Source organism: Perna viridis, chromosome 1 (assembly GCF_037379345.1).
Source record: "Perna viridis isolate PV_CMFRI_1.1 ecotype Kerala chromosome 1, ASM3737934v1, whole genome shotgun sequence".
NCBI classification, from domain to species: Eukaryota; Metazoa; Mollusca; class Bivalvia; order Mytilida; family Mytilidae; genus Perna; species Perna viridis.
Window position 1 is genome coordinate 25,814,493 of NC_142445.1, and position 16,880 is coordinate 25,831,372.

General features: G+C 36.9%; 1 protein-coding gene across 2 annotated transcripts in view; it reads right to left on the bottom strand.

Annotated features, from left to right (window-relative positions):
- LOC148627963 (uncharacterized) overlaps positions 1-16,880 on the bottom strand; it is a 159,958-nt gene that overhangs the window by 48,101 nt on the left and 94,977 nt on the right. For both annotated transcript variants that reach the window (XM_088582245.1, XM_088582253.1), the window contains 12 exons: positions 16,025-16,717; positions 13,570-15,519; positions 12,231-12,571; positions 11,355-11,559; positions 10,321-10,504; positions 9,363-9,592; positions 4,993-9,005; positions 3,831-4,002; positions 2,772-3,005; positions 1,878-2,239; positions 928-1,285; positions 331-627 (listed from right to left, as the gene is read on the bottom strand). In XM_088582245.1, coding sequence (XP_088438371.1) covers positions 331-627; positions 928-1,285; positions 1,878-2,239; positions 2,772-3,005; positions 3,831-4,002; positions 4,993-9,005; positions 9,363-9,592; positions 10,321-10,504; positions 11,355-11,559; positions 12,231-12,571; positions 13,570-15,519; positions 16,025-16,717 — 9,039 coding nt within the window. The remainder of the gene's footprint in view (positions 1-330; positions 628-927; positions 1,286-1,877; positions 2,240-2,771; positions 3,006-3,830; positions 4,003-4,992; positions 9,006-9,362; positions 9,593-10,320; positions 10,505-11,354; positions 11,560-12,230; positions 12,572-13,569; positions 15,520-16,024; positions 16,718-16,880) is intronic.

The window sequence follows — 16,880 nt, forward strand, 5'->3', positions numbered from 1 at the left end:
AAGTACCTTAAATGAAGAAGCATAAAACAAGAGAGTATGTAATTTAAAAAAATCTTTAGGTTTTCAAATCTTTCAAATCGTCTAAAGTAATCAATTCAAACAGACTTTGTTTATCAAAGCTAAATTATGAAAATATTTTACCATGTTCATTTTCCTCTATACTACAAACCAATTTGTTTTGACAGATACCTTTTTGTACTTGTTGAATATTGTCCAAGTTTATAGGCCCCTAAAGTTCATAAAAAAAAACTAGATTTGTGCTTACACCAGTAGTCATAAATAAGCTCAATCCTCTACAATTATTTTGTTTCCTCCTTTCCTTTTACATACTTGTAGAATAGTTAGTTTGAACATGACCACCACCATATCCACCATGGCTGCCTCCAACTCCTGCTCCACTACTGTCCACCACTCCATCCCCTGGTGATGCCCATACAACACTCCTTCCTGTTGTATTCAGTTTAGCCTCCCCTTCCATGTGTAATTTACCAGCTGCTATAGTGATGTTATCAGCAGTGATGTGGGAATCATACCTCATCATTAAATCAGAGACCTCTAGATCCAGGACTGTCTCATGGATGATTTCTGCCTTGGCTTCCATTGATAGATGACCAAATCCAAGGGTACCTAAAAGCAATATCCATATTTAACACCTAAAAAGCTATTACTGAAGTTCATGACAATCATTTTGTCACCTGATATATAATCCTGGTAAAATCTTTTAACGACACATAGCACAAATCATTTCTATCACAGGAATGGCTTTAAAAATATGAAGCATGTTAGATTTAAAAAATAGAATTTTTTTAATGCATTAGAAACATTGTAGACTTTCACAAAAGCTGAGAATAACAATAATACTTTTGAAGCCTCTATTGTAAGCTAGAAATGATTCCTCTCTGAAATACTTAAATCAATGAATTGTACCTCCAGGCAAGGTAACATACTGGCTTCCCATCCATCGACTGTTTGTAGCTGTCTCAGCTATATAAACAACCCTAGACTCATCCAGAGTCAGATTCATTACACCAGCAATGTGCCCATCCAGATCAAGAACCGGTATCTCATTTCCAATTAGTCTGAAGTCAGCTGATGCCCACAATTCACCTCCATACCTCACTATAAAGTTACATGGTGGGGAAGATCTCAAAACACCAAATTTATCAAACTCTACATAGAATTTCTGAAGATTCTGGATGTGGAGGTATCCAGACTTGTCTCCAAGGACAAGTCCAAGGTTTATCATATCTATAGTATCTCCTCCATCAGCTATTTCTAACATGACCTGTTGGAACACAAATTACAAAGTTAGAAATGAAGTATTTTTGATACCGCTATTCAAGTACACAATTCTTATACAAATGGTCCTATACTAACAGCCTCAAATTTATAACATCTCCTTGTAAATGGTAATCTGTACCTTTTTTCTTTCATCTTGTTGCCAGATATTTAAAAATATCCATCAAAACATTGGGAGTGATCATGATATCACCAGGCCTTTGAATGAAAATGAAGTCACAAATCAATAGTTTGTGGTTGCACTACTTGATTTTTTGCTTTAAAATTTAAATAAAAGATTACCTATAAACAGAATAATACTAAATTTCAATTTTGAAATTTTTGAAAAGTCCCAAATGATATTGTCGTTAACAAAATTGAAAGTAACTATAATTCTATATTTACATGCATGACTTTAAGCCTAACACTTCACTTAATGTCTGTTCAGTGTTGATTTCTTATCAATTGTATAATTCAAAATTGGTAATTCTATTTTAAATGACACAATTCGTTCTAATATAGCTCTTGAAGTAACTATTTTCTAAGGCCATACGAATAAATCTGCTGATGATCAAATAATTTTGTTTTATTAACTCTACCTTATTGTTAAGCATCAGATGGTCAAAATTAAGATCAGCATCATTATCAATATCATCACCATTGGCAACTATCCTTGGATTTCTTTCATTCACAATCACAGGTTTTGGAGGGAACAAGTCCTTCCCGTCAAGGTATAGTCTACTCTGGTATGTAAAGAGGCCTGTTTTGTCCTCAACAAACACAGTCCCAGGACCACCCCTGTCTCCAGAAGTGGAGCCCTTTTCTCCATAAGCTAGTAATTGACCTCCATATTCATTGTCAAGTGAACTGTGAACAGCAATTCTACCTCCTGCTCCTCCTCCTGATGTATCATGTCCTTTACCACCAATAGCTGATAGTTTACCATGTCCTCTGAATGAACCTTAAAAAAAATATGTTACTGCTACATCAGTCTACCTTGTATATATTAAATTGCTTTAAATAAGTTTTGTTTTCTTTCATGTCAGTTTTGTATAACTATGAAAGCATACATTTCAAAAAAACAAAAAATATACATGATTACTTTTATCCTATGAATCTTTTTTACCACTAAAACTTTTTCATAAAGACACAATTTCAATGATTATAATTGTTTTTAGCTGCATGATTTTTTTAAACACGCTTAGATATCATTTCAAGGTATGTAAACTTTAAGCACATTCTGAAATTCTTGTTTTACCAGCAAGTTATGATCTGTATAAAAATTCTCAGTTATTACAAGAGTTTCATTCAGCATTGGTTAAGCAATGTAACTTAACTTATCAAAGCCAAATTTTTTTTTTACCATTTCCAGATGACTTCAATGACATTTATTTCAACCATCATATAAATGCTTGCCAAATATAAAATAATACAAATAAGACAATATATCATTGCAATTACAGCAAAAATAATGTAGGCAGAAATTTCAATACCTGTAATAATCCAGATGGAGCCACCACTACCACCACCAGCACCATTACTGGCATCTCCTCCATCAGCTTCAATTTTACCATCTGTAATCATTACAGCTCCCACTGTAATGTAGGCCTTGCCACCACCTCTACCTCCTGGATCACCACTAGTACTACTTCCTCCCTGACTTCCTGTCTCATTTGGTTTATACAATGATCCATAGGCGGCTCCACCATTACTTGATTGTCCTGGGGCTGTGAATGCAACCCATTTTTAATTTTCAAATTATTCACAATCAAATTTAGATAAAAATCCTCTATATCAAAAGGCAATTCAATATTGCTATTGTATCTCACAACTCCGAGGATAATGTAATCCATACTGAGGGTATTCTTTAAATACACTTTTTCCTTCTTTATTTCATTCTTTAAATCCATCTGCACCATGAAAACTGATTTATTCAACGGGACATAGTTTTCCTTTCCTCGTTTGTCTACCCTGGACTTGACTTTTTATGAACAACTCGGCAGGTGTTTCTAGAAAAAGCAGCAGGTGCTTACCCTACCTGTGCACCTAGTCCATGCTCCCAGTTTTTAGTGGAGTCCGAATTGCTCATTTGCTTTTGTTACTTTGTATGTATGATTATAGTTACTTTATGTTCTTTGTTGTGTATATCTGTTTTCCATGTCTGGTCTTTGTCCCTGGATTACATTCTTTTGATTACTGCTATAACTCGGTTCCCTTGATTACTCTTTTAAAGCACTGATTTTATCCGTTAATTTTTTGCCTGCCAAATAAGCTACAAAAAGTTCTCACAAAAATAAGTTGGATTACAGAATAAACACCAAGTTAACATAGTTTTTTTTTTTCTGGTGGAGTTTGTGCTGCTTGTGTTTGAGTGTTTTTTAATTTGGTTGTCTGCAATTATGTGTTTTCTAACTTTTTTCCCTAGGATTTCTCCTATTTAATGCCACCTTTTCACTGACACTTGGATATTTTTCTAACCTACACATAAAACAATGTTAAGCACACAAGATAACCAACTTAACAGTAGACAATGTATCATTAATGGTACTTACAACCTCCACCAATAGTGGCATGTCCAGCTCCCGCAGCATTTACCAAAGGTGTCCCTGGACCACCCAGTGGTGCTGTGGCTATACACTGGAAGCTGGCTAATGGCTCAAGGTAGAAATCTGTTGCTTGTATCATAAATGTATCAGCTTTGAACAAAGCACTGTACTTTATGTCCTAAAATTGAAGACAATAAAACTTAAATAAATCTGTCATTTTATGTGCTTAATATTGAAACTTAAAAACAAATAATATTCCAAAGAAAGATTTTTTTATATAACTTTAAAAAGACAAGTAACTGATCTAGGAATTTAAGTACCATTCTGTGTATGAATCAGGCAATGAGTGGTACATCATTTTTCTCAATTTGGTCTTTTTTTGCCGCAAACATATTCAAATACATCTAGAAAATGACTGAAAAGCTGTTTATCCTGATGCATTGGTGACATAGATATTTTTTGACTGCTTAAATAAGGAAGAAGTTCAGGAAAATTTTCCTGCCAGTTTTCTTTATTGCATTTCAACTAAATTTGACCTATCAATATCTTAAAAAAAGCATTCTTTACAATCATTTGACAGTAATTTCTTGAAGTTATGAGGTATAAGTACTTGGATAATGCAATAAAATCTCTGTGTATTTTTTCTTCATGTGCCACATTTTGTACACAAATTGCCAGATTGTTGGAGAAGTACTTAAAAAATAAGTCAAGTAATTAGGTTTCATTTTCTTTATTTCCTAGTTCTTACTATTTTGTTCCAATCTGGTACCTGAATGTCACTAAATAAAGTAGAAAATCTGTAAGCAGAGCTCACTTGGTGATACCCCCTCTCCCTTCCCTAGAGACCATATAGAAAATCCCTTGAGTAATAAAATAAAAATTGGGACAAAAAATAGGTGCACAATGGCATCATGTGATAAAAAATGTGTAAAAGTTTCATCAATTTCTACTAAGGAGCTTGAGAGGAGGTGAGGGATTAGAACAGGGGACAGATGAATAGGGTGGGGACAGCATGATCACTATATACCTCACACTTCGCAAGCAAGGGATATAATAACATTTATAAGGAATGAATTAAGTTTCAGACCTTTCAACTTATGAACCTTTATTCACACTAAGAGACAGAACTAAAAACATATGTACACTTGTACTATAGAAAAAAACTTACCAGAAATCCAACAGTGAGCTTAAGCTCCATTGGAGATGGTAGTTCCATCACAGCCTCTGCCCCTTCTTCTAAGCTGGCAAATCTAAACCATCCAGCAATACCCTGTTTGTACACACCACTGTCCAGAAAACTGGTCCTAGCCATCTGTCCTATATTGATCTTCCTTCCTGGGACAATTCTCAAATGCCTGACACCAACAATCTCACCATACCATCTGAAAGCTATTTCACCTTGACCCAGAATATAGACAAGTGGTGACAAATAGACTACAGAACCTTCATCTATCCACAGATTAATTGGTGTTTTCATCAGACTCCTATACTCCTCTAAGTAGGCAACATGATTTTTCCTTCCATGGTATCTGGCACTCTTATCACCTTCCACTTTGATGACAGTAAGTGTTCTGTTAATTCCATCTTCTTTAAGCTGTAGGGTGACATTTTTGAAAAGGTGTAATTCATCAAAGTAATAATCTGTTTTACCTTGCTCATCAAGAACTACATAGTGGTCCCATGTTCTCTTGTTATTGTCAAGGTGAAGTTGTTCATAGCTCCGTCCATTCCTAGTATCCTTGATGTAAACAGTGGCTGGTCCACCATCTGAGAGATATCCATTTCTTCCAGAGCCTCCAAGGTTGTCATAGCTACCATGAAAGTAAATTTCCGTCTCAAGATGGATGCTTATTCTACCTCCAGCTCCACCAGAGCCACCATTCCCTCCATTGACACTGACAACACCATGCCCCTCCAGATTGTAAGATTCTGTATAGATACTACCTCCACTTCCACCACCAGCCAAAGTTCCACCATCAGATCCATCTGATGATAATTCACCATCAACCAACAAATGTTTGGTCACCTTCAGGTCAATTACACCACCTCCTTTACCTCCTGGAGAATTCAAACTACTACCACCACAACTTCCTCTAAGATCTGGCATATACATACTTCCATAATAACCACCTCCTTCTCTAATTGAGGTCTTGTCAGCCTGGTTGTACAAAGCTCCACCTTTACTGGCATGACCACCACCTGTTGAAACATCAGATGTACTTACACTGAGTCCAGACCCATTTGCTTCATCAAGGGTATCCAATGGTCTATAATTAGCAGATGTAGTAACCTTTGACCCTGCTTCAATGTTGAAGGTTGTTATGTTGAGGTAAATGCTTTCTGCAGAAATTGTAGCTTTATAGCGGCAATCAACTCTACCAATGTTGCTGAGCATTGGCTTATCTGGTGCATACAGTATAGTTGAAAATGCTCTTAGGTCAACTGTGCCAAAAGTTGTTGTACCATCATCATTTTTGTATAAGTATGTCCTTCCCTTTTCAGTGTATGTTCCACTCCCTAGCATAGCAGTATGTCCATTTTGTCCCATATAAAGAAGTGTCTCAAATCCGAGGATTAAATCAGCAACACCAGTGAACCTGCCATAGGTCTGAACAGACCGAGACTCTGTGTATCCTGTCATTGATACACCTTTACCATAGATGTAGGATATTGCAGGTAGGATAATTTCACCACCGTCATCAATGATGAAGTTGACTCCAGATGTTAGAGCTTGTCTTATTCCTTGCTCATATTCAACAATAAACTGGTGTTTGTTGTGTAGATGAAGCAGTCCACTCCTATCTCCATATAAATTTCTGATATCCATGAAAATGTCAATGCCTTTGTCTCTAACTTGAAGAGATGCTTTTCTCATTATGTGAACCTCATCAAAATAAAATTCAGTTTGGGTAGCTTCATCTATAGTTGAATATTTTTCTACAGGTCTATCAAAATTGTCAAGCATAAGTCTCCTGTAGGCAACACCTTTTCTGATGTCCTCTAAGTAAACTGTTCCTCCACCTGCACAGAGGAGATCAGAGCCAGCAGCACCTCCATAAACAAGATATTCACCCTCATACTCTATTACTTTGCTAGAGTTAACAGAAATACGGCCTGCTGAACCTGCTCCATAGGTTACACTTCCATCACCTCCAACAGTTGAAAAGACACCATATCCTTCAATGAAATATGTCTCAATCCAGATACTCCCACCGCTGCCACCACCAAGATTAGAACTGCTTCCATTTACAGATATTTCACCATCATTTATCACCGACAATGCTACTTTCAGATATACTTTGCCTCCACCTTTACCACCTGATGGGTTTGGTCTGCTTCCTGCATCAACTGGTTTGTACAATGAACCATAGGAGTCACCAGCAACTGACCGTGAACCTCCACCTACCCCTCCATGACCAGCACCTCCTTTGTCACCAATGGCTTTACCATTTTCAATATCTATTTTTTCTGATCCAGATCGGTCAGTACTGGCTGCAGACAATTTCGCTTCAAGTTCAACATTAAGGTGAGAACAAGCAATGTTGAAGTAGTCTGCAGTGATACTTGACTTGAATTTTGCATTGAGTGTTCCAACTAACATTTCAGCACCTGTGTTATCATCATAGTCTAAAGAGCTTCCTGGGTCAAGCTGAAGGAGAGCAAAAGATACTCTGGCTTGTGATGAGAGCTCAGTTGCTTTCATTGGAATAATCCAGGCATTTGATCCAAATCTCATATGTCTTCCTGTGCCAAGTATAAGGTTCAGTGCTCCTCTCATAATTCCATCCAAGTCAAGAGCAGTTGTTCCTTTTCCCAAAATTGTTGTTGTTTCTGAGAGGATAAATTCCCCACCATTATGGAGCTCAAGATTAATTTCAAGTTTAGAGATTAAAACATCTACAGAGAATCGTTCAAGTGTTCCAGTTTGATTCTGTCTCATTCTAATTAAACCAGTTCCATCTCCATTAACACTCTTCACATTTAGATATCGATTCTTTCCATCATCAATCACTTGTAACTTGGCATAGCTCTCAATGTTTAGAAGGTCAAAAAGTATATCAGTTTCATTTTCATTTAATGTCAGATAATGCACTGTCTGTTCATTCTCATTATCTACAGTGAGAGTTTCATATTCATTTTTTCCACTGCCTGTCTTTGTATAAATTGAACCAGGGCCACCTCGGCCATTAGTTGCTGGTGATGCACCACCTTTAGCTCTGTATGTTCCTACACCAGTAAATAGATCTTCCTCAGCATAGACTGCTATCCTTCCACCGCTACCTCCTCCAGCTAAGGAACTACTTGTGTCACCTCCATTGCTTTCCATCTGTCCAAACCCTTTCAACAGATCAGTGCAGGATACATAAACACTCCCACCACTGCCACCACCACCACCACTGGTAGATGAGGCTCCATTGGCCCTAAGTATTCCATCAAGAGTAAAAGTTCCTGTCTGTACAGAGATATAGCCTCCACCTTGACCTCCATTTCCTCCTTTAGATCCTCGTAGAACAGAATTATATATTGAACCATAAGGCATTGAGGTTGTGTCCATGTTATGGTTATTACCAACACCTCCCTCACTGGCGAAGGAACCACCATTGTTATAGGCACCATGAGCAGAAGATGGAGCTTCACTCTCTAATGCTTTGCCCACTACATTCAATTCTGCTCCTCTTTCCATGGTAAAAGTGGCTATTTTCAGATCTACAAAATCTGAATAAAGGACAATGTATCTCTTTATATCCATGGTAACCACTATCAGCTGGAGCCCAACTGAGGGAGAAAAAGTTGAACCATACTTCAGACCGACATATCCAAGAGAGTAAACTCCTGCTTGTGAAGCACTTGTGTCATATACTCCACCAGAATACTTGGCAGTCATTGATGTTGGTTCCAGGATAACTGTACCCCCGTTTTCCACAATAAGATTATTGAAGGTGACCTTACCCTTAAGGTTGACTGTACAGCCACTAACTGTCATGTTGAGGGGTACATGTAGTGTAGCATCCTCACCTAAGTCAATATTGATATTAGTAATGAAGTGTCTCTGTTCACCCTCAAACACCTCGGCTTTCAGGATCTGATTGTGCTGCATGTATATCCAAGCTGTATCATCCCCATCTACTTCATCTATACGCAGAGTTGTGTCACTGCCTTCTACATCTGATTGGGAATAACCTGAAAAGAAAGATAAAAACTTTTTTGACTATTTGAAGAAAAAAGACTTTTGCAGTACCAGTAGGTTTTTTTTTCAAGACACACGGCCAATTTGAGAAAAAATATTGATTGTAATTGTTGTAACTATCGGTACAAAAACAATGAAATTCCACTGTAAGTTCTATACATCTTGAGCAAGGTTTCTTTTTCTTTCACCTTGTAGGAGATTACCACATAATAAACTTGAGACTAAATAAATATCTCTTTTGCATTCTAGGCTTCAGCTATGTACCCTTAAACATGCAGTTCAGATACATTCTTGAGGAGGTCCAACTATTACCTGAAAACTAACCAAAGAATTAAAAAAAAATAGGATACCTTTGAGTGACAGCAGATTATAGTAGAAATCATCAGCTGTAGTTCCTGAGATACGTGCATGGGTCTGTTTCTGTATTGGAGATTCTGTATTACCAATGATCCATAATCTGTTCATCTGACTGATACCAGGGCCATCTTGTATGTATATTGTACCAGGTCCTGCTTTAACAGTGTTAAGGTTGTCATCATTCCCACCCCCATAGGCGGTAATGGTACCAGAAAATGCATAGCTAAAATTAAAAATAACAAGAATTCTAAAAGAGGAACACTGTCAATGATTTTTTTTTAAACTGACATTTATACAAACAGGTAAATTCAGTAAGGAATTTCAAAATGAATTCTATTTAGAAAAATTCAATCAAAGAAACCCCCACTCCCACCCCAGATATCATATGATCAAAGTATTTAAAAATTCATCAAACAGGAAGTTCAAGTTGCACAAGTCTTAAATGATATCCCCCTCTATAGCACACCTGTAATAAGCATCTGTCCAAATATCAAGTAGCTGTGATAAGAAGTTGCAGAGAAAGATAACAAAATATGTGGACAAACAAATGGTCTCTTTAAAAGCAGGAGGTATAATAAATGATCAAGATGAAATGAATGGTAAAACAATATGCTAACATTGATTTAATATGTATACATTAAAATGAAAAGTATTTCTACGACAAAATTAAAATTTTGGGGCCGGTTTCATAAAACATCTCAAACTGAGATTTTCCTCAAATCCTTCCTCAACTAAAATTTCGACCAATCAAATTGCTTGAAATTGAAAATTTGAGGAAAACTGAAGAATTTTAGGAAAATCTCAATTTGAGATTGTTTTATGAATCCGGGTGCAGATCAATTAATATTGTTACATTGGGAAAAAAGGGCAGAATCATTTCAAAGAAGATAAAAACACTGTAAGAAAAAATTAGACACGTTCAAACAAATTATTGTAATTCATATAAAATACCTTTCTTTAAGGGTAAGTTTCATTCTCCCACCAGATCCACCTCCTCCTTGACCTGATCCTTTGCCACCATTGACAGATAGGCTTCCATCTCCAATTAAACCTCTACAATTCAAGAATATGGTCCCACCACTGCCACCACCAGCCCCACTTCCAGATCCATCAGACCCATCAACCTTTATTGCACCTATAATGATCCTTTATTTCTTTAATAACCATAACTAATAACAATATTTAAGTAATAACTTCTCAAATAGATTTTAAAACATTGTAATTCAAGATCTAACACATGTCCATCATTTTGTGTAATATACAGTTCCATAGACACAAAGTCACGATATGTTGGAATTACATATTTGAACCCTTGCTATGAAAAGACAACTTGTCTTGCATACTAAACTAAGATGCTTCAGTCTAATTAAAATAAGCCTGCTAATTTAAACTAGTTTGGCTGTAAAAATAGAGTAAAAAAAATTATGGTCTACTGATAATTTTAATAAGACAGTGGCTACTTAAATTTTCTGTAAATATATCATAATAACCTTGAAGTTGCACATATTTTCGTATTTGGCATACCCCCACTCATACAGGAACTTGATATCAAAGAGCAACAAAATTACTCACTATGTATGCCACATCTATATTAAGCCGCACATTGAATTTGAAGTCAATCCAATTATTGGGAACCAAGATATTTGTAACCGAAGCCAAAGTCCTCATTAGAGATTCAATGTAATTTATTCAATGCCCAAGAGTTTAAAATGGCCTACCAATCCATATAGTGAAAGAGAAATCTAGGGGACCAAGGATCTAGAGGAAATCAAAAGAACGTAATCCAAGGACAAAGACCAGACATGGAAAAAAAACACACACAACAAAGAACATAAAATAACCAAAATAATACATTCAAAGTAACAAACACCCAAAAGCACCCAAACAGACTAAATCATTCCAATATATCACCCACCTTTTGAGTGGGGGTATAATATTATCATTTTTTTTCATACAAGAGTAACTTTTTACTAGAGTGTCTTTACCATAGTTCGTAAGGTCATAGAAAGTTTCAATCTTCAGATAACCACCTCCAGCTCCACCAACTCCTGATATAGAGTTACCTCCCCCACTTCCTTCTTCTCCAGGTATTCTGGTCAGATTGTAGATGGAGCCACCAGAGTTTGATTCTGATGGAGATCCACCGAGACTTGCATATCCTGCTCCTGTTGCAAGGTCATGACTACTTATCTGTAAAAATCAAAAGCTTTCTTCAATTGCCATTATTTTTTTTTACACCAAAGATGTATAAAATACTATCACATTAATGATCAGATATAATTTCAGAAACTGAATTGAATTATTGACTTGGTCTATGATTTGATCTGGAACATTGCTAAATGAGATAATCAAACCAGCATCTCAGGGGAGATAATTTGTTAAATGCACTATCAGGTAGAGAAAACTGAAAGGGCTAGCAAATATGACCAAAAAGGTATTTGGACTAAATAACTATGGTATGGACTGTACATAAATAATGGTACACACCGTAAACATATTAATTTTCGTGGTTGCTAATTTTCACGGACATATTTGCAGATATCAATTTTCGTGGCTTCAAAAAAATGATTAGCGTTATATAGTGTTAAAAATCAATTTCGCATGTACTGTTTTTCCAGGTTCTCTGTTTACCGTGAAAATAGTGAAATTAGTATGTTTACAGTAACAGACCAATACCTGAAACTCATTCCTGTAAAATATGAAATAAAACCACTTTATATACACAAGGGATTGACCAGATCAACTTTACTTTTTCATCAGCATGACCACCACTAATTAGATTTATAATAGGACCAGGCTGAAGCATGATCTAATTACTCCATAGAAGTATGAGACCCCTATTATTTATACAATGGACTTACCTGAGCACCTTTACCAGGTCCATTCTCAGCAGCATGACCACCACCAGATAGATCTATAGTAGAACCAGGTTGTAGTGTTATCTCATTACTCTGTAGTAGTATCCTCTCTCCTTTCAGGGTTGACCCATAGTGCAGTTCCAATATTGTCAGCTGTAAGACCTTCCCAGTGGTCTCAAATGTCACAGTGGCATAGTCCTTGATTGTGAAACTGGCAAATCTGTATGCTCCTGCCTCCTGGGCAGTAAACACTCCATTGTTGTAGGTAGCTGTCCTGGTGACAGAGGAAAATGTGGCCTCCTGTCCTGATGAAACTATCAGGGAGTTAATGTTTGTCAGAGTTCCTGTAAAGCACATTATAGAAAGAATAGAGTTCATCTCTTGGTATGCAAGGGTAAAGTAAACATGACTTTAGAATAATAAAACTATAACACATACATAAAACCTTAAGATAGGGGAAATGATGCTTTTTTGAGACCATGACTAATTCTGACTCATTACGTCACATTTTATCAACAACAAAAAATACTCATAGACATTCACCCATCTATATGGCCAAATAATGGAATTGTTGTCCCTACTACTCTGATCCCATGCACAACACTACAGAGTGTGTTTTATCTAATGTATATCTGTCATCATTTTCTATTATGTTGTGTTGACACTAAATCTTAGTTTTCTTTATTTCTCAAGTTCATTTTCATATATAATATATCTTTAAGGAGGTAGACCTAAAGTAAGGGACACAACCCTTACAAAGCATTGGAACGTTTGTATTCAGCATTTTACATCAATGTCATGTAAGCATCAAAGCAACTTAGATTTGATTTCATTCTGTGTCAAATGAAAGCTTGGTAGGCTTTGGTAAAATTGAATATGATACATACATATCACTGACTTCATGGGTTATGTCCCTTACCCTAGGTCTACCTTCTCAAAAGGTGTCAAAATAATGATAACTAGGAGGTTAAAAGTAAACAAGATATTGGAGTGTTTAATAACTTTTATATGCATGCTTTGAATAATATGTTTCTTCTATTGTAAAGCATTTCATATTTTTGCATTCTTATTTTTGGCATTTAAGGATATCAATCAAATTTTACTTATGTTTGTTATCAAGATTAACACTATACACTCAAAATGTATTCCATAACAAAAGAATTTATTTGTGGACATTTATTTTTGTGACTATTTGTTAGCACAACAAATTGCTCTGACACCAAAATAATTTAGTTTCAATATCATAAAGAGATAAAACCTCACCTTTGAACTCATAAGCATAACAAATTGTTCTGACACGAAAATAATTTAGTTTCAATATCATAAAGAGATAAAGCCTCACCTTTGAACTCATTATTAGCACCTAGTAACTCAACTGTCTTTGGTAACCTTGCCTCCCCATGTTCATCAATGTGTAAACTGCAGGTTAGTTTGCTGTATGAGCTCTCAACATCAGCACTGAATATCACATTATCCTGTACATTAAGGAGGGAATTTGCACCACATACCAAGGTGGATGCTATCACATGAAGACCCGCTGTTGTAACTTTTATTGTTGTCTTGTCTCCAACCTCCATCTCATCAAGTTCAACTAGAGGGGTACCAGGTGTATCAAAATAAGTAGCGGCGACAGTACTTCCTGTGACCATTGAGTTGGAAGTAAAAAGTTTACGGAACTGGATATTGCCGTAAGGATATTGGAGGTATGCTGTACCAGAACCACCAGCTTGAGCTGTGTCTGAGTTACCTCCCTTTAGTTTGTAGTCACCAGTATAGTTATAATCACCAGTACACATGAGGTAAATCCTACCACCACCTCCACCACCACCACCAGCGATAGCATTCCCACCAACAACAGAAACTGATCCTGCTCCTAACATGTCTACAATTTCAATAGAAACAGACCCACCACTCCCTCCTCCACCACCATTCATACCACTGTTACCATGGGAACTAATCACTCCATCCAAGGTCAGTTGTTTTGTGACCTTCAATTTTACCATGCCACCTCCAGGTCCGCCTACACCTGATAAAGACTTGTTACCACCAGTGGATCCAAAGGCATCAGCAGTGAATAGACTTCCTGTGTATTGTTTGACAGTTGTCCCACCAGAGCTGGAAGTGCCTCCAGAACCACCATGACTTCCTCCAGAGCCATCTTGACCAGCCCCAGTCCCAAGGTTACCATTGCTTCCATCAACACTTAACAAGCCATCATATGCAACCTGCATTGTTGGAACTTGGATGAATAAGTGTCTTGCACTAATTTCTCCTCCATACTTGATATTCAATTCATCCAGTACATCTAACGTATATTTACTAGTTGAGTCCTGAGACACTTCAAGCTTTCCACCAGTTGTTATTTCCAATTGAGTTAGCGAGAATGTTCCAACATCAGAGGGTTGTGTTGTTGTTAGACCACTGCGAGCACTGTAACTTAAGTAAGCCTTAGAATTCACTCCCACAACAAGATTTCTCAGTGCGATCACATTTCCTTGTACATCTAGGTTATATTCATCATCATCTGTGTCATCCTCCAGTAATAATTGAGCAGGTAGGGTGGCATATCCTCCACCTTCAACAACTAGTTTACATGGCAGAGAAAAGGCATACTGTGTTCCATAGCTAGTGGCAATGACAAAGTACTGCCCTGACTGAATTGTCAGTAAACCCGTTTTATCTCCTTCCACTAGCTCTATCTCTACATTTGGAGAACCACTGGTGTCAAAGATAAGCTTAGACTTTCCTGTTATTTCAAGTTCTGACACTTTTATGACACCATTAACAATTGTCCGAGAATCTGTAACTAGGCCATCATTGTAAATAACCAATGCAGATTTTGATGCACCACCTGTGATTTGGTACAACTTATAAACAGTCCCAGCAGCCCCACTGCTTTTCCCACCTCTTCCGCCTTTTGCTTCAAGGCCACCATAAAATGAGGTCACCACCTTGACATCTAGAGCAAGACAACCTCCACCTCCACCTCCCTTGTTGGTACTACTTCCTCCATTTACAGAAATAATTCCATGACCTTCAAGACTGTCACCTGTGACCTTAATACTGCCTCCACTGCCTGCACCAGTTGAGAAGCTACTCTCACCATCAGCTGATATGACACCATCGATGGATAATGTTGTAGCCTTAATTGATATTACACCACCACCACGAACTGTTGAACACCCACTGCCAACATCTGTTGGTGAAGTTGTTGAACCATATGTAGTGCCTTGATTGTCTCCCCCTTCTCCACCATGGCTGGCTCCTTTCTCTGCATCACCTGCTCCCAAACCTAAAATAATCAACACAGTGGAAAGTTTCAATGGTGCCATACTCTTGTTAATAATTTCTGCATAAACAACATACTACACTACTGAACAATTTACACAAACAGATAAATTCAATCAATTCTTAAAATCCCAATTTTTTTTAGAACTTATGTTATTTTTTTAAGGCCTTGCTAATCTAATTATTTCAATGAAATCTGCAATACCATAACCCATCATAACAATATACTGTTACCATACCTGTTAACCCTCCCACAGTAAGGGGAATTCCCACATTATCAATGAAAAAAATTAGAATCTCCCACATAAAAATGTTAGATTTGTGGGAGGTTTTTGGCAAAACTTACCAAGTTTTCTGTGGAAATTACGAAGTAATTGAATTTTGACATAAACAATATATGTTTATGCAAAAATCCCCCACATGAGTCTGTATCAATGGGGGAGTCTCCCACATGGACTGTTCCAAAGGTTAACAGGTATGCTGTTACTAAAAAATATTGCCTTACTTACCTGTTAATGACCCACTACCAGAAACAGACAATACAGCATCATCCTCAATAATAACATCAGTGGCTTCAAGGTTTATAGTCTTAGTGGCTGATCTAATATCTAATGTTGATTTGACCTTCATGTGGAACAAAGTCAAGGTCAAACTTAAAGGGTCATCATACACTACTAATGTGGAATTATATCCAAGTGTAAGTGATTGAGCATTACTGTATATAGCTCCTGGTTTCAAATCTAATGTTGAATATTCATGTAGAGTCAGAGAGTTGACTTGTAGGTTTCCAGTATTTTGGACTGTCACAGTTCCATGGTCCCAGATTCTGAATGTATTCGCTATTAAAGACCCTGCAAGATTTAGAGTTGGATTATTTCCTGTGAAGTCAAAATCAGTGTTAACCTGAAGTGTTGATCCAGCTTTAATGTCAAAGTTACACTGACAACCATGATTAAGGTCATCAAATGAGGATATTGACAGTTTAGAATTGTCAGACAATGTGACAGTTCCTGATCCATCTGACATCAGTTTACTGACAGCTAGGTCTGTTGTAAGTGACAAAGAAGTTCCATTGGTCAGCTGGACTTCATTCAGTGAGCTTGGAAGTGAAAGTCCATCCATCAAGTCTATAGTACCAGCCTGGTTCAGCAACAGTGTGGTATATGCTGACCCAGAAACTGTCTTAGAAACATACACAGTGCCTGAAAATTGAATTGCAAATATTAACGACTATGCATTTAGAGTTTATAACCTTCAACTCCATAATTAAACTTGCTTAAACTGTCAAGTTACCCCCACAAGAATTTCAATAGATGAACTTCAAACTATTTAAAACTTGTTTCAAAATGCTTGTGATAAGCACAG